Here is a 23129-nt window from a genome sequence, read left to right on the forward strand (position 1 = left end):
AGTAGTCCCAGTAGCTGCGTTCCCCAGCCAAGCCGGGGATTTTGGTGCAATGCAGGGACTACTGGGAGGTCCTGTTTTTTGCCAGATGCAGGAGTGCCAGCTGCCATCTCCTGTTCTTGTCCTGCACGGGGGATTCTGGGGCAGATCTGTAAAGTGACTAAACCGGAGAGGGCCGGGGGAAGAGATTGTCAGGGAGGCAAGCCGAGGAAGATGCCGGGAACCAGGAGGAGGAGGAGGACAGAAGATGCTAGCATGGCCTTGATGGAGCCTCACAAGCCAGTGATGGTGCTGGCCTTGCGGTCCCTGTCCCATCAGTAGACCTGCTGCTCCTGCCCATCAAGGGTCAAGCCCCAAGAGCTTCACCAGCAAAAGGAGGAAGGGGGAACGACCCACCAGCTGCAAGGCAGAGAGAATGAAGAGTCAGTACACTGTAGTGGTTAGTCTTGGACGGGGGCCTGAGAGGACAGGGTTCAAATATCCGCTCAGCCATGAAGCTCGCTGGATGACCTTGAGCCAGGCTAACCTACTCCACAGGGTTGTTGTGAAGATAAAACGGGGAGGAAGAGAACTGCGCAGTGCCACTTTGAGGAAAGGCGAGCGATCCAGCCATCTCCCCGAAAAGCCCAGATTCTGGTGGCTCTGTGGATTGGATTCAGCTTCTGGGACGAAGGGGCTCCATGGATGAATTGCGACCAGGTCTTGCCATCAATAAGGGGAGTGCTTGGGCGCAGAGAAGACACTGCAAAGCACCACCCTCAGAACAAACTGCTGGGGGGGGGCCTGGAGGGCGCAAGGTTGGAGAAGGGCTGCTTCACCTGGATCGTGGGAAGAAGCTGCACCCTTCCAAGGCATGGCTGGGCAGTGAGAGGTGGAGAGATGCCCCTGGCAAAATGGGAGGCCAAAAGGGGTTCCAAGCTCCCAGCCAGGAGGGAGGGAGAGGGGGGGCATTCTGCTGTTACAGGAAATACTCTGAAACATACAAAACCCACATCACATTTGTCAACATGAATAGAAATAGACCAACTAGAAATATTTCAGTTTATTTAACTTGTTAAGTAGAATATGAATTTTTAGCTAGTAGTACCAGAGAGTGGACTGTTTTCTTTTTTAACTGCTTGGTGCTTAATGAACACAGCTTTTACAAAGGATCTCAAAGAGACTCATACAGGAGGGCCAGGCCCAGGAAGCAAATAAAAAAAGCGCACGTTTTTAAACAAAGGTTATACAAAAAAGGATTTCGATGCAGACTCCACATTCCCTTTTTTCTCTCTCTTGGTAACGTTAGAAAGTGCAGCTCTGAAAAGGTAGCCAGCCATTTTCTATTTACAACACTAATCAGTAACACCATTACGCATGGAACAAAAAACTGCACTGGTTTTTTGTTGTTGTTTTTTGTCCCCTCAAGTCACCCAGTTATTTTGCCTTTGCTTCAACAGCCACTCAGCTGGGAGAGGTTAACAAGCATGGGAAGAGACAGACTGCTCAACACAGGAGAGAAAGCGAGAGAGAGAGAGAATGAGAAAGGACAGTTACTACGCAGGTGACACCAGAGCAAGGCTAGAGTTCCAAACACTTTCGTGTGTGTGTGTGTGGTTTTAATTAAAAATTAAAATCAGCATCACCGGCTGATTTAATTAGTAGAGGAAGTTTCCTAAAAACAAGGGCAACAAGTTCATCCTCAAGCCAACCTCTGGAGCACACCTGGGTTGGGGGGAGAGGAGGGGGCCGCAGGAGAGGCTGTGCTGCAAGAGGCCCCTCCTGCAGTGGGTTCGCAGGCAGGCTTGGCGGTGGGGAGAAGGCATTCCCAGTAAGGCACCCCGCTCAGCTCGTGCCTCAAGAGAAACCAGCTCTTGTCCCGACTCCGGCTCTGCCCGAAGCAAAGGACCCCCCCCCTCCTCTCCACGCTCTCAAGGCGGGCGCCCCGTCGACATCTCTGCAGCAGAGCCGGAGCGAGAGGCAAGGCAGCAAACTGGAAAGCAAGTCCTGCCCCCTAGGGGAACCCAAAAGCAGAGCGTGCGCCCGTTTGCTCGTGCAAAAGGGAAAAAAGGAAGAGAGGAGGTGCTGCATTTGCCCGCCGTTCTTCCGCATCCTTTGAAAGAAGTTACAATTGCCCAGGGTTGTAAACAAGGGATGTTTTTTATTGTGAAGAACTCAAACACAGAAGGAGAGCATCCTAGGGGTGCGACCATTCGACTCACCTGCCCTCTTTCCCCCACCCCCACCCCCACCCGTCTTAAATATGTACTAGGCTACCGAGTCACCTGCCTGGAGCAGCAAAGAGAACCAATTCTGTGTCGAGGGCTGTGGATTCGTGAACCGCCTGGCAGAGTCATACATAAAGATCAACAACAGCCACATCATCATCACCATCCTCCATAGGAAACTAGTGCATGCAATTAATTCTTCCATTATTACCATAAACCCCAATAACTACGCAGGAGGGAGGGGGGGGATAGTAGCGGGCCTGACGTTTGCTAGACAAAGGTTAGTAGATACTTCACGTTTTACCTCAGAAAGCTAGAATCCGTGATCAGTGCTTCGAATTAAATTTGGCAAACGTACTGTGTTGCCGTCTCTTAAACACATCACACCATAAAGTAAAAAAATAAAATAAAACCGGCATGCAAGCAAAAGAGAGAGAGAAAGAGAGAGAAAGGAAATAAGGAGGAAATTGGTAGAGAGAAAGAAAATGGCAGCAGGAACTGGTCAGCATTTAAAGCCCCCCCCACTCCCTCCCCAGGGAAGGAGACACCAAGCAGACTGGAATCTCTTGCTCTAACCCCCTTGTCCTCAATTCACTACATCAATCACAGTAAAGTCATCACAGGAGAGTTTGATAGTTTAAATGTGGCGGAGTCAAGTGGGGGGGGGCAACTCTCCTGTCCTACTTCCATCAGAGCAGGAAGAGGGGAAGAAGGAAAAAAGGGGGAGGGGGAGAACCAAAGTTCCTTTCCACATAAGGCACAGGACAAAATAATAAAACCCCATTTACATACTCAAGGCGAATGGATTTCTTTTTTTGCCGATGCAAATATGGTGACTTAAGCACAGAATTCATTAACAAAACCCCACTGCTGTACAAAATAAACTGTTAATGCTAAGTTTTATTCTTGTACAATTTGCAGACTGGAGCTGAAATGATTTGCTCTAAGTTTCAATGTTAAGACTGGGCTATAATACAACCAGGATGTGACGCCGAGTTGAGCTGGTACATTAAAAGAAAAGAAGAGTCAGACATGATTTTAATACAGTTTCCAGAAAAAATTATCGTCAGCGAGTTCTCCCGAAACAGAAGAACAAAGGAAGAGTGGAGCCATGTTAAGATGAGGAACAAAAAAAAAAAAATTTTTTTAAGGTTAAAAATGGGCAAAGTGGTTTATTCCACAGCAAGAAGAGGAGGAAGAGGAGGAGGAAGATGGCGCTTGGCGAGGAGGGAGCACGTTCAGCAGCACTTGCTCTTCCATCCCGTCACGCCGCCTCCACTGCTGATATCTACATTTTCACTGTTGGGCTCTTTTACAGGGGTCTGCAACAAAGCGGCAAGACAGGGGTTAAGTCAGAATTGCAATGCTCCTTCAGTCAGTGAACATCAACAGCACAGCGACTGGGGTTCAAATGCAAGGTTTCCCAAACTTGGGTCTCCAGCTATTTTTGGACTACAACTTCCATCATCCCTTGCTAGCATCATCCCCAGCGGTCAGGGATGATGGGAATTGTAGCTGGAGACCCCAAGTTTAGGGAAACCCTGAAGTATAGTACTTAATGGGCAAAGAGCTTGTTCTCAGGGTACGTTACGTTATGGGCCTGGGAAGGTCATGCCTCCGTTGCAGAGCAGAAGGTCCCAGGTGCAGCCAGCAGCATCTCCAGGTAAGCCTATCAGAGGCCACACCTGAAACCCTGGAGAGCCACTGCTGCCAGTCAGGGCAGACAGTACTGATCTCAATGGACCAGGAGCCTGACCTGAAATAAAGCAGTTCTTCCTTGTTTTCCTGCACCATGGAATGCATGCATGGTATTCAGCCACACACTGATTTCTATAGTTACTCTGGATTGTGTCCCCCCCACCCCTCTCCCAGCAACCTTGCAGGCTATTCTACCTGGGGAAAAGAATCACAGAATTGGAAGGGACTCTTGAGGATCACCTAGTCCTCCCCTCTGAAATGCAGGAATATGCAGCTGTCTCTTACGGGGACTGAACTTGCCATCTTGGCAGTATCAGAGCCACACTTGAATCCAATGAGCTATCCAGGCTCAGGAGGCCGATATTGCAGCTATAGGCAAAAGTGGGGGGCAGGAGGAGAAGCACCCATTGGGGGCCCATTTGTGCCACTGAGCCTCCATGGCTCTCAGTCCAGTTCCCATTGTCCTGTTCAGCTCCCCTCCCACCGAGCGACCAAGCCCGCAGTTACCTTTCGAAGAATGTCTTCTGCTAACGTGAGGAATGCCTTCTCAATGTTAATATTTGCTTTTGCGCTAGTTTCAAAAAACCTAATACCGTGCTCCCTTGAAATCTAGGAAAAAAGGGGGAAACAAACAAACCTGTGAGGATGGCAAATGCTTCACTGCTGCGTATCGGAAATGGGCGGCTGCCTCTGTCCTGCTGCCCAAACACCCCCCAGAGCAGTGAGAAGAGATCCTTCAACCTCACCAATAAAAAAATTACAAGGCAGTACAGGAATGTTCCCAAAGAAGTTTACATGCAAGAACATAAAACATTTGATACATATGGCATGTCTGCTGGATGCTCAAGTGAGGTCAGTGGGGTGAGCAGAGGCCTGCTCCAGCCTGGGTTGCTTTGCCTGCTAAAATTTAGAAAGAGACAAAACTAATCCAGCAAAGGAGCTCCGTCTCTGAGCTGATATTGAACCACCGTGAGGATGTGCAGAGAGGACACTCAGGTGGCCCCTAGGAGAACAGGGTGCTCAACTACATGAGCCTCTCGCCTGATCCAGCAGGCTCTTCTTAGAAGACTGGGCTAGTTCACTTAAGGTGACTCACAGCCCTAGCCTGCGGGACGAAATGTAGGTCCGCAGGCAACTCATGACCACTTGGGGTAACCCTGGGCTCCCTCCGGAAGCCGGGGATACTATGCTTTGAAGGGGTGGGGAAGAGGAGACAGACAGGAACATTCGCAAAGCTTTTCAAAGACTGGCCTGTGTGTTTGGGCGTAACAAAAGGACAACTCAGTGTAACAAATGCTAACGGGTTTTGCATCACCATCATCACCACCACCATCATCATCTATTATTTGTACCCTGCCCATCTGGCTGGGTTTCCCCAGCCACTCTGGGCAGCTTCCAACAAAGATTAAAAATACATTAAAATGTCACACATTAAAAACTTCTCTAAAGAGGGATGCCTTCATATGTCTTCTAAATGTCAGGTAGCTGTTTATCTCTTTGAAATCTGGTGGGAGGGCGTTCCACAGGGCGGGCGCCACCACCGAGAAGGCCCTCTGTCTGGTTCCCTGTAGCTTTGCTTCTCGCAGGGAGGGAACCGCCAGAAGGCCCTCGGAGCTGGACCTCAGTGTCCAGGCAGAACGATGGGGGTGGAGACGCTCCTTCAGGTATACTGGGCCGAGGCCATTTAACATGAGTTAAAACAGTGGCCTGGGCCGGTGGAAATCTGTGTCCAGTGCAGATTAGCCACAGACCTCCACCCTGAAGGCAGACCAGCTGGCGACAGCTGCCCATAGGTGACTCCAAGCCTAGGGGTCTTCTCCTCCTCCTCGGCCCGCTCTGTGCCACCTGCAGAGTCCAGCGGAACTGCCACTCACCTGTTCGCCTTTTGCTTTGGGCACCACCCTCTTGTCATCCATGTCACACTTGTTACCTAGCAGCATCCTCTCCACATCTTCGTTGGCATGCTAGAGGGTGGAACCAAAGAAGAGTACTGTTAAGTTCTCCGTCACTGCATTGCTCCTACTCCCTCCAGAAAGCAAGGCTGACCTAGCTACGCTATTGTGAGTGGCCTGTCACACAGAACAGTACCTGGGAGAACCATGCAATCATAAATGATGGGTTATTGTGTGATTCGGCTTCCATATTAGATTACTGCATGCGCTCTACGTGGGGCTGCCCTTGAAGACGGATCAGAAACTTCAACGGGCCCAAAGCGCAGTGGTCAGAGCACTGGCTGGGGTCACCTTTAGAACTTATAGCCTGTTCTGAAACAGCTGGCCCAATTCAAGATGTCCAAGGCCCCCAAAGGCTTACACCCCAAATATCTGGGAGACTGTATCCATTCCCACAGACCCTCTTGGGTGTTAAGGTCAAGCAGTTACCAAACCCTCAGAAGCTGGGTTGGCAAAGTGTCTTCTTTGTGGCATCTCCCTCTTCACAGAAGTGCATCTGGCACCTTCCCTGGGGAGCTTTTGGCCAATGCTGAAGATGCACCTCTATCCCCTGGCCCTTGACACCTGAGATGTAGGACCCACCCTACTCCTGTGGACGTAATCTGCTTCAAACGGTTGTAACACAGAATAATAGAATTGCAGAGCTGTAGTCCAACCCCCTGCAACTCAGCAATAATGGAGAGTGGCCAATCCATTTATTATTATGAATGGTAATAAGAAGAAATGTATTCTTTAAGAAGGCCAATGTCTTGAAAATAGGGAGAGAAAACACTGCTATTTTATGTCCGTTTGCTCCATTTAGTGCTTTGCTTCTAAAATAATTTCCCTGCTACCTTTCTGAGGACAGTCTACTCAAGGTGGTTCGCTTTATCAAAACAGCATAAAAAAGTGTTTGTTACAATCCTAGTCAGTAGCCCGGAAGTCCATTTCCCCGACCCCCTCTGCCCCACCGCTCAAGCTCATGCTCTGATGTGCCTAATAATAATAATAATAACAACAACAATAATAATAATTTTTATTTCTACCCCGCCCTCCCCAGCCAAAACCGGGCTCAGGGCAGCTAAAACCAGGTATAAAAACAATTAATTAAAATACAACTTAAAAACAAGATTAAAGTACAACATTAAAATGCAGCCTCATTTCAGTAGAAACTCAAATCAAAAACTTTTTGGGGATGAAAATGTCAAATCTTCACCAAGGCTAACTATCCAGACTGGTTCTACATGGGTCAGAAAAAAGCCAGGGAAGTCCCCAAATAGGAGTTCCGTCACAGAGAAAGGAAAAAGGAAAGGAAAGGAAGGGGATCAAGTTGATTCCAAGCCAAAGGCCAGGCGGAACAACTCTGTCTTGCAGGCCCCGTGGAAAGAAATCAGATCCCGCAGGGCCCTGGTCTCATGAGACAGAGCGTTCCACCAGGCCGGAGCCAGTGTTGAAAAGGCCCTGGCTCTGGTTGAGGCTAATCTGACTTCCTTAGGGCCCAGGACCTCTAGGGTGTTGTTATTTATGGACCTTAAGGTCCTCCACGGGGCATATCGGGAGAGGCGGTCCCGTAAGTACGAGGGTCCAAGGCCGTGAATCCAATGAAGGAGGCCTTCAGGTGCCAACTCCCAGGTCTGAGTGGGAGGCTGCTTCCAGAGAGAGGGGCCAAGTGAAGGCACCTAGGCATCAAATCTTGCCTCACTGGGCTGATTTTGCGTATCAGGAAAGAAGCCAGCCCTGTCTGTGCTGAGGGAGAGCTGCATGGTACTTCACAGGAGGATTAGACAATTTCATGGAGGAGATGGCTATCGGAGGCTACTAGGCAGGAGGGTCACGCTCCACTCCCAGCAGGCTTTCCTTGCGTTCTTAACATAAGCACTTTCTGTTGAGGCAAACGTACCCTGCCCTGCTTCAACCGAGGGCGACTTTTTGCCACACACACACACACACACACACAGAGCTCTCAAAATGGGCAGCATTAAGGTCCCCACCCCCCACGACTCACCTCATCTATGTTTCTGAGCCATTTGCTGATGTTTTCAAAGCTTTTGGCATTGGTGATATCATACACTAGCATGATTCCCATGGCACCTCGGTAGTAGGAGGTGGTGATGGTGTGAAACCGTTCCTGCCCTGCTGTGTCCCTGTGGAGAGAAGCAGAGAAACATGCAGCACAGCAGCAGCAGCAGCCAAGCTTCAAGGGGGAAGCACAGAATGGGGCCACAAAGGGCCTTCAGCACTCGAGGCTCTACTGCCCTTGAAGACCCCCGGTGGCTCCCCTTTGGAGAAGCACTATCGGTTTCATGATACCTGTTTCGTGATTTTTCAACTGGCAATATATCACAAATCATGATGTGTGTTAGGGCTGGGAGATATATCATTCAAAACTGGTTTCAAGTCCATATTGTGATACTGGTTTCATGATTTTTGACCTGGCAATATATGATGTGTGTGCAAGTGCTCTGCAAAAACCGTGAATAATAATAATAATAATTTATTATTATTATTATTATTTATACCCCGCCCATCAGGCTGGGTTTCCCCAGCCACTCTGGGCGGCTTCCAACAGAACACTAAAATGCAATAACCTATTAAACATTAAAAACTTCCCTAAACAGGGCTGCCTTCAGGTGCCATATACAAGTTTGGTAGTTATGTTTCTCTTTGACATCTGGTGGGAGGGTGTTCCACAGGGTGGGTGCCACTACCGAGAAGGCCCTCTGCCTGGTTCCCTGTAACTTGGCTTCTTGCAGGGAGGGAACCGCCAGAAGGCCCTTGGCACTGGATCTCAGTGTCCGGGCAGAATGATGGGGGTGGAGATGCTCCTTCAGGTATACTGGACTGAGGCTGTTTAGGGCTTTAAAGGTCAGCACCAACACTTTGAATTGTGCCTGGAAACGTACTGGGAGCCAGTGTAGGTCTTTCAAGGCAAGTGTTATATGGTCTCAGCGGCCGCTCCCAGTCACCAGTCTGGCTGCCGCATTCTGGAAACCAGCCAATGCCTTGACATAGCTCCATCCTTTATTTCAGACACTGTGGGATATCAGTATATTGCGATGTTTAGCTAGTGATATATCGTGATGTCGAAAACCAGCCCTAGCCCTCATTACCATTTGAGTCCGCACAGGATACTTCCCCACCACCCTCTGTCCACTCACCACGGCAGAATCTCATCACCCAGTTGTAATGCTTTGTAGGAAACCTGGCAAGCACAGCCATGGGAATTCCTAACGGCAGGTCCGCTGTGCCCACCTGTGCTGGCTTAGCTCTGGGGCTGTCTCTCCTTGAGCAACCCAAGGCATTTCTAGGCCAGGTGTGGAGGAAGAACAGAGTGCTTTAACCTCCTTCTTTCAGACCACTGACTCACCTATGATGACCAGGCAAGTGCTTCTGTATAAACCTGCCCGTGGATAGGATGCAAGTAAGGTAAAGGTAAAGGGACCCCGATCATTAGGTCCAGTCGTGGCCAACTCTGGGGTTGCAGTGCTCATCTCACTTTATTGGCCGAAGGAGCCAGCGTACAGCCTCCGGGTCATGTGGCCAGCATGACTAAGCCACTTCTGGCGAACCAGAGCAGCGCACGGAAACACTGTTTACCTTCCCGCCGGAGCAGTACCTATTTATCTACTTGCACTTGGACGTGCTTTCAAACTGCTAGGTTGGCAGGAGCAGGGACCGAGCAACGGGAGCTCACCCCGTCGTGGGGATTCGAACCGCCAACCTTCTGATTGGCAAGCCCTAGGCTCTGTGGTTTAACACACAACGCCACCCGCGTCCCAGGATGCAAGTAGGCTGCACCTAATGCTTGTTTGTTTAGGTCAAAGGCAGACTTTGGGGCTGCAGAAGAATTGCCTGCAAGTGCCTTAGTTGCAAGATCATTCAGCTTTCCTCCAGTCCTGTTTGCAGGTCTCTCTCTCTCCCCGCTGTGGCTGATCTCTTCTCATTGTGTTGTCTTCCTCAATTAGTCACAGGGCACATACTGAATGTTATTTGTGTTACATACTGTCTGGCTAATCGACCCTTTTCACTGCAGCTATGAGAGTCACAGAGCACTTCTTGACATTGCCAAAGCATCTCACCCCCCCTTTTCGCAACAACACCCCCCCAAATTCTGAAGTGCCACTTACCATATCTGCAGTTTGATCTTCTTTCCTTGCAATTCAACTGTTTTGATCTTGAAATCTATCCCTAAAATATAAAAGAAACAACAGAAGTCGTGACATGCCCAGAAAAACTATACTGAAAAGTGCAATTATGGCAGATCTATCATCAAGCCCCCCACCCCCCACTATGGGAAATCTTGACACCTTGCTTCTATACCTGCCACAAATCACCAGTCCATATAGCCTACAAATAGCCTTACATTTTAGCCAATCACCTGGCCATTCCTGCTAACATGGCATTTGGTGCTTCAAGATACAAAGCGATTTCACTAGTGCCTGTAGTTTATTCCAAGTCATACTGAAACGGAGTTGTCTTTTTGCAGATTCCTCCAAGTCATTAAGCTGTGCCTAAGTGCAGTTCAATAACACCTATAGCACACAGCAACTTCCGGATTAAAGAGCAGGTGAAGTCTCTTCACCCAGGCTTTTCATAAGGCATATGAGGAGGTGTGGTTTGTATTTTTTACTGTGCTGTCAAACAGACAGTTAAGGTGCTCTGTTGCGAATGTTAGTTTATGCGATCTGACAGTTACATATGCGTTTTTGATTTATTATGTGACCCACCCTGGGGCTGGGAAAGAAATTTAATACAGGACATAAAGACTGTCCCTCTGTGAATACTTCTGTAAGACGAGAGTTTCTGAACATGCGTAAACAGGGCCACAGGCAGCCCAGGTAACACCAGGGTCCGGAGCTAAGGCCTATGCACTTGAACTGTAGTCCTTCTGAGGAAGAGCAAAAGGCTCTTCTTTTTAGAGCCTTTGGGGTTCTGATTCATGGCTGACTTTTCCTAATTTTTTGATTATGCTGACTTTCTTCTGTATCATTTGTTGAGAGTTAATCTAAAAGTTTTCACAGTTTCTGCTCTGTTATTATGTTCATTATAGGTGGGTGTATTTAATTTACTGTAAGCTGCTTTGCAGGTTCAGAACAAAAGGTTGGAAAGGAGAAGAGGAAACAAAGGTTTGTCCTATTTTAGTATTTTCAATTTGAGGTCAATCTCATTCATCCTGGTCCTCTGCCTCTCTGGGATTATCTTAATCAACATGAATTTTTAAAAATGGTAAACAAAGGAAGTCACCAATTTCGCATACAATTCATATTTGCATTTAAGCACAGCACTGTAATGTTAATTGACAATCTGTCTGCTGTCCAAATAGACTTGCAAAGCACCCACAAAAAGATTCGTGCATATGCTGTTTGAGAACTTCTATAAAAGGGTGGTTTAATAATGATAACAACCAATAATTATATGTGTTCAAAAGGAACGTATATGTTTCGCTCACAAGGGTGCGGGATGCAGCGGCTGCATCCCAGTCAGGTACCAGGATTAAGGGCCTGGCATTCATCATTCGACATGTGGCATCATGAGAGACGAACCTAAATCAGGAGCACTATAGTTATGCTTACCTCAGCTCTCCCACAGTACCCTTCCTACAATCCAGAATTACAGCCAACACAAGATTTTGCAAAATGCTTTCTGTTAGAAAAATGCGTTAGTCTTAAACCAAAACTTGAACCTTCTCAGAATCTGAGAGCGCTAGGAGCAAATGTCAAAGCTACACTCAAATGAGCACAGCAGTTACTGGGAAAAGATAAAATATTGTGAAATCCTAATGAACTGAAACATGATCTTGGAGCAGCAGCAGAAGCAACACCAAGGCGAACAAACTTTCATACTATGGAAAACAAGTCCAGGGCCTTCTCAATATGGGAAGTCCAGCATGTGAAGATACCTTTTACATATAATAATAATAATTTATTATTTATGCCCCGCCCAAAATGTAAGCTTTTAAGTGGAGACAGCTAACATATCCTCCAGGAAATGTTTCATAACTTCAGACATGTTTGCTGAAGTTAATATGAAATACACGTCATGGAAACAATGTTAAGTTGAATTTGAATTAAGTCCATGTTTCCCCTTGATTTCATCCGCGATTTTATCTGGAGGACTTTCACACAGCCAAGTGTTCAGCTCCCCAAGTGGCTTACAGAGATGAGTCAAGACAGCCCCTGCCTTCAGCCTTGCAACCTAAGGGCGTGATGACAAAAGGAACAGGGGGTTGGGAAGGCTGGAGGGGAAGGGCAACTGGGGCACTGTGTCCACAGAGTCCTTGCAATAAGCAGGGGAAGCAAAGCAGAGTTCAAGGAGAGGAGGAGGAGCAGGAGTGGAAAATTATTGAGCTGATGCAGCAACTCAGCTTCCCATCTTCCCTCTGCTACGACTTGATGAAGCAGCTGCTGTTGCAGCCAAGCAACTGCTGGCGGAAGGAGGAACCAGAGGTGGGGTTTTTTCTTTCTTTCTTGGAGCAAGATGGGAGTTCCTCCACCTCTATTGCAAGCAAGAAACTGAACATTGGAAGTGAGACAGCATCATTGGGACAGAGGCTGGATGGCCACCTGTCATGGATGCTTGAGTTGAGATTCCTGGATTGTAGGGGGTTGGACTAAAGGACCCTCAGGGTCCCTTCCAGCTCTAAGATTCTATGACCTACACCAGGGATGTCCAACAGGTTGATCACGATCTACTGGTAGATCCCCGGGAGGTTTTGGTAGATAGCGGTTGATCGCTGGCTCCCTTTCCTTATCAGCGGCAAAGGAGCATCCTGCCCTGCCCAGTGAAGGCGGTGAAGGTCCTGTGTGAGTGTCTGGAGGCGGTTGGAGGATGGATGGCGGCTAACAGATTGAGGGTGAATCCTGACAGAAGTACTGTTTTTGGGGGACAAGAGGCAGGCAGGTGTGGAGGACTCCCTGGTCCTGAATGGGGTAACTGTGCCCCTGAAGGACCAGGTGCGCAGCCTGGGAGCCATTCTGGACTCACAGCTGTCCATGGAGGCGCAGGTCAGTTCTGTGTCAAGGGCAGCTGTTTATCAGCTCCATCTGGTACGCAGGATGAGACCCTCCCTGCCCGCAGATTGTCTCGCCAGAGTGGTGCATGCTTTGGTTATCTCCCGCTTGGACTACTGCAATGCGCTCTATGTGGGGCTACCTTTGAATTTGACCCGGAAACTACAACTAATCCAGAATACGGCAGCTAGACTGGTGACTGGGAGCAGCCACCAAGACCATATAACACCGTTCTTGAAAGACCTACATTGGCTCCCAGTACGTTTCCGAGCACAATTCAAAGTGTTGGTGCTGACCTTCAAAGCCCTAAATGGCCTCGGTCCAGGATATATGAAGGAGCGTCTCCTCCCCCATCGTTCTGCCCGGACACTGAGGTCCACCTCCGAGGGCCTTCTGGCAGTTCCCTCCCTGTGAGAAGTGAGGTTACAGGGAAACAGGCAGAGGGCCTTCTCAGTAGTGGCACCCGCCCTGTGGAACGCCCTCCCACCAGATGTCAAAGAGAACAACAACTACCAGACTTATAGATGGCATCTGAAGGCAGCCCTGTTTAGGGAAGCTTTTAATGTTTGATGCATTACTGTATTTTAATATTGTGTTGGAAGCTGCCCAGAGTGGCTGGAGAAACACAGCCAGATGGGCGGGGAATAAATAATAAATAAATAATAATAATAATTATTATTATTATTCCCCCTCACCCCACCCTCCATTCTTGCATGATCTATAGAACAGAAGACGGAATTTTCTCTCTGAGGCTGATTGTATTTTGGTGAGCAACTTTCCCCCTTTCTCATCCCAAAAAGCCCAGCATCTTTGGCCTGAACCCCTAAAAAACCGAGACTTTCCTCCCTAAAAGAAACTCAACAACTTTTCCCTGAACCCCCACCCAAAGCGGTAGATCACTGCCAGTTTTTTATTCTGTCAGCAGATCGCAGTCTCTTAGGAGTTGGAAATCCGGAGTAGGCAGTCACAAGCTGAACTGCCATTCCACTACGCTCACTCACCCCCGCTCCAAACCAAGACCAACTTCGTCTCAAGTCTCAATCAAACTTACAGGGTTTCAGAAAATATGAATCACTACATGACGTTCAGGAGCAGCTCATGCACAATTCAAGGGATTCTGCACTGTGGTTAGGAGAGCAGGAAGTGTGCACATGCACACACTGTGTGCCAATGAGGCAGCCAGGCTAGGAAGCAAGGATGCATAGCAACATTTCTGTGCCGGTCCTTGTGCACAAGAGGGAGCCACCAGGAGACTCACGGCAACCCTGACGCTTATAGCACAACAAAAACATATATTCAGAAGGAATACTAAGGGGGAATTCCCAAGAACAGAGCCTGCTGGTGGCCCACCTGAGAGGTGGGAAAGAAGGCAGGAAGGAAACTGAGGGAAGGGATGGAGTTCCCCGAAAGGGACCCTCTGGCTGCTGGAACCCTGAACAGGAGCGACACCCCTTAGTTGCCAATAATATCTGCAGAACAACAGCAACTTACTGCTCTTCCTCACAGCATCTCACACCTATAGAATAAAGGACGCCAAACATGAGTTCCTTCCAGTTCCAGCCTAAATGAATGTCTCCAAAGCCTTGAAAACCACCTCACATGACCCTCATTTCTCTTTCTACAAACACAGTAGCAACGGTGTCACAACCAACCTTCACTAGTTTTGCTAGCAAACACAAAGGTGATTTTTTTTGGCAGTGGGGAGTGCCCACTTTCCCCAATCCTATGTCTGCATAAAATTTGGGGACAACTCAGCTAGGGATTGGCATTGCATTCTTTTTGTTTCTGTAGTCTTCTTCGCAGCACCTAAGTAAAATTAGATTACTTCTGTCCTCCAACTTGGTGGATTTTTCGTTGTGCCTACTTTACTGTGTGTGGAGGGGGAGACTGCAGGGTTCAGCTACAAGAAACTCGAGCAGTGGTTCCCAAACGTTTCCCTCCCTCCAGACTTGAAAACTGCAGATGTTTTTGCTGGACAACTTAATTATTTTTCTACACTCTAACCCAGGGGTCGGTAAGGCTTACCTTGCCTGGGCTGGTTCACTGCCATGGAGCCCCCTCTGTGGGCCGGATCGCGCACCCGCGATTTCTGGCGTCTGTGCAGATGTGATTTCCGGCACTGCAAAAGCGAGTCCCCGCACCGCGCCAGTTTAGCACAGCGCGTGGGGACTAGCCGAGCAGGGGGCTCGGCTTGTGGGCCAGTAAAACGACCTCCATGTGCTGCTTGTGGCCCATGGGCCTTAGGCTGCCAACCCCTGCTCTAACCACTAGGTAACACTGGCTTTGCTGAACAGGTATTTTTATAAGAGCAGAAGGATCACCTTTATTACTAAGGCCTCACGCACAGCTACTACCTAAAGAAGATAGAACAGTCACCCGATGCTTTTCAGTACCAAGAAGAAGAAAAAGCTGGAGGAAGCACCTAATGGAATAATGATCCTCTAACTAGCTGGCATTGGGGACAATGCAACCGTCTCAGAATTGACATCTTAGAAGACACTCATTTTCTCTAAATTATGCACAGAGACAGCCACAGATATAGGATAAGTAGGTTTCTGCAGATTTTTCCATCTAGATGCTAGCAAGCGAAGTTATTGAGTGATATCCAACATTAGTGATACTCAGAATAGGCCCCAACACAACCAATGGACTTAGGAAGTTAAGCTTGTTGATTTCAACGGGTCTAGTATGAGTTAATTGGAGTCATCCAATGTGTATTTAGTTGCATATGCCACACCTAGCATATCTGTTCTGAACCGCACCCAAGCCCAGAAGGCTGGCTGAACGCTACTGAAAACCAATTGCTGGGAATTGCCAGTGGGCAGACTGCTGCTGCGGTGCTCATATCCTCGGTTTCCCAGAAGAGGCATCTGGCTGGCCACTGTGAGAACAGGATGCTGGACTAGACGGGGCACTGGCCTGATCCAGGAGTAAGCTCTTCTTATGCTCTTCCTAGCAGAAAGAGCAGGGCCACTATGCATTCACCAGAAAGATATAGCAGAGAGATTTGCAGGACTGGGTGCAAGGCAACAAGGGATTCCAGTGCTGTCCAACTGACATGTCACCAAATAGCTTCCAATGAAATGTGGAAACTAAAATATACTTACAACACCGGTAGCCTGAAAGCTGGCAAGTATTTAGCAGACCTAAAACTCTTCTCCCACCTTCCCAGTTTCTCAAGCATGGTTCAAGAAGGAACCGGCTGCTCCTACCTGTAGATTTAACTCCTTCTTCTGCCTCTGACTCTTAGGACTGCAAAGAAGGCCAGCTGGCAGCCCTGATCCAAGCATTCTGGCCTGGGGGGAAAGCAGAACCGGCCTGCTCTAACCTAAGGCAGAACAATGGTACAGACTAGAGAGAGACGCAGATCAGCTCCACTGAGATGCCATCTTTGGAACTGTTACGTGGCACCACTGAAACAGCACAAATTATAGCACTGCTCTGGGGCGATGCACAAGTTTATTTGAACATTGCAAACCACGCCTAACAAGGATGTCTTCTCAGGAAGGCGTTTACTCATTCTTTACTCTGAACAGAACAGAGTCATTCTCATGTCTGGACATACATCCAATGTTATGTGCAGTTGCTCCAAACTATGTTGAAGAGGCAGTTTAGGCCAAGTGCGGTAGAAGACAGAATGCGTTCTGCCATGAGACCACTGGCTATGTTCGGGCTCAGCGTTTTAGTTCTCCTAAAGGTACTTCAGCAGGTACTCTGGCTTTGAAAAGCTAGACCCTGGAAGCTGTGAGGATTCCAGGGAGGAAAAACAAGAGCCCATGCAAGACGGGTCAGTCTACCCTCATATATGTGTCAGCAAAACAAAAATATGTGCTATTAAAAAGGAAGTATTCTGAAGGATGAATCATAGACAAAACATGGCCTTCCACCCCAAGAAGGCAAAAATTACCATATTTTTCGCTCTATAAGATGCACTTTCCCCCTCCTAAAAAAGAAGGGGAAATGTGTGTGCGTCTTATGGAGCGAATGCAGGCTGCGCAGCTTTTGCTGAAGCCAGGAGAGCAAGACGGATTGGTGTGCACCAACCCCTCTTGCTCTCCTGGCTTCACTTTGCTGGAGAGGTGCTGCACAGCTTTCCCTCTCTGCACAGCGCCCCTTCAGCGAAGCGGGAGGAGAAACGGAGCCCCTTCCGTTTCTCCTCCCGCTTTGCTGGAGAGGCGCTGAGCAGAGAGGGAGAGAATATATTTTTTCTTGTTCTCCTCCTCTAAAACTAGGTGCGTCTTATGGTCGGGTGCACCTTATAGAGCGAAAAATACGGTACTAACCTAAGGCAGGGGTGGCTAACCCAAAGCCTGGATCCAGCTCCTTTCCCAAGGGCCCCCAGTCATTTGGGATTTTTTAAAAAAGCATCCAAAGAATTAAAAACCCTGCAACAACTTTTGATCCGGCTAATTTAAAAGGGGCAATTTCCACACTCATGTTCAAACGCTGAATGAGTGGGGGAGCTGATCCAGCTTTATTCTACCCACTTCAGTGAATAATGCGGGTGGGGGGAAGGATCATGGAAATAAAATTGGAATTGTAGAGTTGGAAGGGACTCCTAGGGTCATCTAGTCCACCCATAATCACAACATTCCACAGAGTCATAACATTCTAGAAACAAGCTCTAAAAAACAAAACCTCAACATGAATCCAAACACACTGCGAGCCACACAGAATATTCACAGCTGAAACAATGCCCTGCTTATCATTCACTTCAGGTCTAACATAGTAAACAGCTCCCATCTAGAATAAACGCAACAAGAATTGCCTCAAGGAGAAGCTGCCTCAATGCCCGATTCAGATGACGCCCAACTTGAAGAACTGATTCGAACTGGAATTCTCCCATCTATGTCCATTTACAGAATCAGCCAAGAGGAAGATACCTTCCCACATTGTCTCGGAAGAACTCCACAACAGAACCCTCAATGTTAGCGAGTCAATCCAAATGGAGGATAAACATTAAATTATCCTTAAACAATTAAACACGAGAGACTTAACGGATGTGATACCTTTGGCAAGATCTCTTTCTCCTCCCAGGGTCCATCAAAGAAGCATGAGCATTAATCAAAGCAAAAGAAAACAAGAGTTTCTACGTTGATTCTATGCACGCTTACTGTAAAAATAGCTACTTCCAAGTCCACGGCCACATTCACTACCGCCAGCAATCTAGACTGTTGCTCCCAGAAGTTCAAGGTAACCACTTGCATAAATCTATAAACCCGGTTTCTAAAATCAATAAGAGTTACTTATCACTGGCCATTAAATGCACACCCATTCAGGGTTGGTACAGGAGAGGCCTCCAGGCTTCCCAGCTTTAGCAAAATGCCTAAGAAGCCACCCCAGTGCTGGGCAACAACCACAAAGAGCCCTCTCACCAAACCTTCACATTCAAACTTCTGGCACTGTGCTGATGGCACACTTAGGAGCAGCTCTCAGGACACAGGAGAAACTTCGGGGGGGGGGGGGAATTTCTCCAGTGCTTCATTTTTCTGCAACAGTTAAAGCTTTCTGGAATTTTTTTTTAAAACAACAACAACAACCACCCACAATTTGCTTTAGGGTAGATAAAAATCAATGATGATGATGATGATGATGATGTTGATGATGATAATAATAATAATAATAATAATAATAATAATAATAATAATAATAGGCTTTTTTAAAATTTAAATTGGATTTTAAAATAAAATGCTTTTGGAGGCAAAATCTTTCTAAAGATAGTTTTCTATTTAAGTTACATTACAGTCCAAAGGCTATTCACCAGGAAATAAGGATTTGTTTTAAGTTTTTCATGTGTGCTAAAACTCAGTCTAAGTTTTTTTTTAATCGTTTAACCACATCAGTTAACAAACATTGATACATATGCTATAATGTTATTTTTTAGTTAAATAAATTGTTTAAATTGTTATTAAGGAAATTATTAATTTTCTCCTTCCAATAAAGTACAACAGAAAAGCTGTCCAAATATAAAGTTAACTTATCAAACCACAATAATTTCATAATCATCTGTTTTATGTATTTCTAATAGTATAACCAAATCAGTCATTTTTTATATAACTGCAAAAACTACTCTGAAAATTTATTATTCCAAAAATGAAACTTTCATCTGGTTGCAAATATGCAAGAATGAGTCTTTCTGTAAAAAAATGATTTGAATCAAGTCTTACTGACTAGTGATGTAAATTGTGATTTAAATAGATTGGATTTAAATCGAATCCACCCTGTTTAGGAGTAATTTAAGAATGGAACTCATTATCCAAAGGGTGAGGTTACCTCTGGCAGAGGTACTTTTCCAGACTGCAGTTACTTTCCCTGATAGCCATGAGTAGAGCTTCCATCTTCAGGAGTAGTTTGTCTCCAGCACCTGATAACCAGAAGTGAACAGGAGGCCACTGTCTCCACCTCCTCAGGGTCTCTTTCTTAGGTGACCACTGCTGGGAACAGACTTCTGGACGAGACAGCCCTTAGATTTTGTCCGCAAAGACATTTCTCACATTTTTATGCTCAAACAACTTGGGCATTTGGTGGTCCAGAACGGCCCATCAGTATCTTCCTGAAACTTTGCAGATCCTCCAGCACCTATATGGATTTAACTCACTGTTCTACTGTGCAAATGCAGGCATCTCCCCACTTCTAGGCATTCTACTCGCGCACAACTGCACATATGTGCAGCACCGGGAAATAAATAAATAAAATCCTGACAGGAAATGGCAGGAGAGAGTTGGAGAGTCCTCATGGCTTACAAGGAGACCCTCCCAGGAACCCAAAGAGGACGTCAGTGAGGGTGGAAGCAGCCCCGAAAAGACCTGAGGCACAGCCAGGCTTTGTTTAGGCTGCTCAGCCTCCCCGCCTAACAGCTGATGTATGGGGTAGGGCAGTTGCCGCTTTCCCATATGTCCTCCGGGCTTCAGCCGGGCCCACAGCTTCAAGTCTAGTTGAATAGAGAGTTGTGTGGAAAGAGAGCTGGAGATAGATAGATAGATTCTTTATTGTCATTACACACGTGCAACATTGCACAAGTGCAACGAAATTGGATGCCATCCCTTAAAAACAACAAAAGCAAAACAACAACAACAACCCACAAACCACATTCCAGCCACACCCACACCCACACCCATCAATCTCCCAAGTCACACTATCGAGTTACAGCATTCAAAAGGGCCACAGCTCTCGGGTAGAAACTGTTTTTCAGTCTATTTGTCCTTGACTTGATGTTTCTATATCTCCTGCCAGACGGCAGTAGTGCAAACAGACTGTATCCCGGGTGAGATGAATCCTGCAGGATGTTGTTTGCTTTCCTAAGACAACGGGAACCGTGTCAGGGACACATAGGCATTTAGGGGCTTTCAAGAGGGTGCTCCTCACTTTGCATGATTTCACTTAAGCGTGCAGGGGCCAGAATGTAACACCCTGCATAAGCAGGGTGACGGCTCTATAAACTTTTACCGTGACCGATGCTACTGCCGCAATATACCGCTTTTTGCAGAAGTCTTAACATAAAGCACAATTGCAACGAGCCAGAAAGAGATAAGCTTTGCACAGGGCCCAAGAACACCACCCACAGACAACGGTGCATCGGTTCCCATGGTCAAGAGAGGGAGGGCCCGAGAACATCCAAGCAAAGCAAAAGGCGCCAAGGTCACCTTAGCGTGAAGAGCTAGAAAAGTTAACAGTTTGTCACAAAAACTGTAATGCTATCTGCTCAGCTTGAACACACTTGGCATTGGTCTCAGCAGCAGCCAATGAAGTAACACCCTTGCCAAGACTTCTAACTTTGCAAGTAAAGGGATAGGGATCCCTTCAAAATCACTATTAATTCAGATCATGAAAACTGGAAGAGAGACTCCTTCCTCTCCCAACACATCCCCAGCACAGTCACTAAAGGCTTGTTCTATGCCTCTAGCAACAATTCAGCTTCAATATTTACATTGGGGGCAAAGAGTCCATCAAACTCTCCCAGGTATGACCAGTCAATCGGTAGAGCAGGATGAGACTCTTAAATCTCAGGGCTGTGGGTTGGAGCCCCACTTTGGGCAAAAGATTCCTGAATTGTGGGGGGTTGGACTAGATCAGTGTTTCCCAAACTTGGGTCTCCAGCTGTTTTTGGACTACAACTTCCATCATCCCTAGCTAGCACGACCAGTGGTCAGGGATCATGCAAGGCATGTGCCCTTCCACTAAGCCACGGCCCTTCCTATAAAACAGAATAAACCTTGGTGGGGGGTTTCAGGTGGGGGGGATGACCAGAGGTTTACTGCAATGGCTTGGCTGTGACTCATCACTACTCTGGTGGATTGTTTTCTCAATGGTTAGTTTCCATCAAAACTGTACAACTCTTCCCCCTTTAATTACTAAGAGATCTGGAAAGGGAAACCAAGGACTTAGTCACGTTTTCTATATTGCCACATCAATGTTCAAGTTTGCAGTGAACGGTAAAACGCTCAAACATATCGAGGTAACTTCTAAATAGTATCTGACTGTCAAATATAGCAACACAAATCTTATTTAGATTTATGCTAACTGTGCCTTTCTTCGTGACAAGAACTTTCAGTTGTTTTAGATTTATAATTTTTATGCCACTTAATAAAAAATATTTTAAGGGGCTCTATTGATGAACCCAAAAAGCAAATTTAAATGCTGGTTTATTCTGCATTCTAGCAGAGGATGAGAAATCCTGCAATTTAACATCCAGAGAATAATTTAACATACCCCCAAAACTCAGAATACACCATATTACCCATTAAATTTAACAAGAGGGTTCAATCAGATATTGTAAGATAAGTAAATGCAAGCACTGAAATGCAAGTTTCACTGTGATCAGAAAGAGCTCTTGGCCTCTTCAACAATTCTACCTTTTGTATTCCCATTCTTCCACTCCAAAAGAGATAATAGCAATTTCTCGGTTTTCACAGACTCTTTCAACATTTCACAAAATGTATGCTGCAAAGGGCTATGATGGTTGATCCCAAAATTTCCTTTCAAGACACCAAAGGGAACTCAACTGTCCATGCCTGTAAGGATTTGAGATGCAAGAGGTGGCAGTTGGTATTTACTGACGTTTAAACAAAATGAATTCACTGTAAAAAACAAAACAGTGTACTTCAAGGGGTCACGGCCTGCCTGGGTGAAATGTGATTTATACATTTAAAAAGGAATCATAATCTCTGAATATCATCATTCCTGTTCCTGTAAATGATTAGCTATTTTGGGAGGCCAGAGAAAAGTGTCAAGAGTTGTTTTGAACAGAATGAATAGAGGACAAGGACAAGGTTTGAACAAACCTTTTGCTACTTGGGCAAGGAGTTTGAACCACTCTGGTGTCTGGGACCATTCCCCACTTACTGGCTGCTGTAGCAGATCTGGTGCCTTGCTGAGCTTCACATCCAGCCAGGGAGTAGCAGGGAGCGCAAAGGAAAACAGAACAGTGAGAAGGCTGTTCCTGGCAAATTCTGTGTCCTCTACCTCCTACCACACACAGAATTGCTGGAGCTGACAGCAATTGGGGACCAGGATGAAACAGAGCCGTACCCATGCAACACGGAGAGCAGAATCAAGGATGCCTGCGATCACACATTTCCCAATCTGACCTTATTGGGGCTTTTTTTCAGCCGGAGTACAGTTCCGGCTCCTCTCAGATGAGCACCATTGTGGGCCAGCATCTCCCCTTGCCCGTTTCTTGCCTTTGTGCCCAAAACGGACATTTCAAGTCAAAACGGAAGCTGGCCAGTGTGTACAAGTCTACACTTTTCCTTAAGCTTTCCAGCCAGGTCTCTACTATTGCACACACGCGTGTTTCTGCCTGGCCCTTCTGAGCTGCTCTAGTCATCCGTCCGAATCTAAGGAGGTGGGGACGCATTTATGTGACATGAACAAGAACCAGGGGCGACCCCTAATCAGCTTGCCATGATTTTTAGCACCTCTGCAGGCAGTTAAAGCAGATGTTGTCAAACTGGCATCTGTTCAGGGCTGACCAGAGTCGCCTAGCGATTTATTGTAACAACCTCATGGTGAGTTCAAGCACCTATTTTTCTTGGAAAAGAACACTGGACCTTACAGAACAAAGTGTCATATGAGCAAGGAAACCAAGAGAGGAAAAATAAGAATACTGACGGATGTTGAGCTGCAGCTGTTGAGACTTTGGTCTGATTCAGAGAATCTCCCAACGCCTGAAAGATCAGGGAATGAGTCGCAAAAAGTCTCAGGTTGTGCAATCTCACTTCCCACTCTCCCTCCTTTGCATATGAGGAAAGTGAAAGCATCCACCAACCAGTGCCAACTCTTAAGGA

General features: G+C 46.9%; 1 protein-coding gene and 1 long non-coding RNA gene across 2 annotated transcripts in view; one reads left to right on the forward strand and one right to left on the reverse strand.

Moving 5' to 3' along the window:
* Window positions 1-1024: 1024 nt before the first annotated feature.
* Window positions 1025-23129, reverse strand: part of RAB10 (RAB10, member RAS oncogene family) — a 28565-nt gene continuing 6460 nt past the window's right edge. Inside the window, exons 2-6 of the mRNA XM_083605619.1 lie at window positions 9961-10021; window positions 7839-7977; window positions 5777-5866; window positions 4410-4511; window positions 1025-3526 (exon numbers count right to left, since the gene is read on the reverse strand). Coding sequence (XP_083461745.1) covers window positions 3443-3526; window positions 4410-4511; window positions 5777-5866; window positions 7839-7977; window positions 9961-10021 — 476 coding nt within the window. The 3' untranslated portion in view covers window positions 1025-3442. The remainder of the gene's footprint in view (window positions 3527-4409; window positions 4512-5776; window positions 5867-7838; window positions 7978-9960; window positions 10022-23129) is intronic.
* LOC310758952 overlaps window positions 8482-23129 on the forward strand; it is a 95527-nt gene continuing 80879 nt past the window's right edge. The window contains exon 1 of the long non-coding RNA XR_014546128.1: window positions 8482-8664. This is a non-coding gene — a long non-coding RNA (uncharacterized lncRNA). The remainder of the gene's footprint in view (window positions 8665-23129) is intronic.

The sequence above is a fragment of the Podarcis filfolensis genome, assembly GCF_964270895.1.
Source record: "Podarcis filfolensis genome assembly, chromosome: 3".
NCBI lineage: Eukaryota > Metazoa > Chordata > Lepidosauria > Squamata > Lacertidae > Podarcis > Podarcis filfolensis.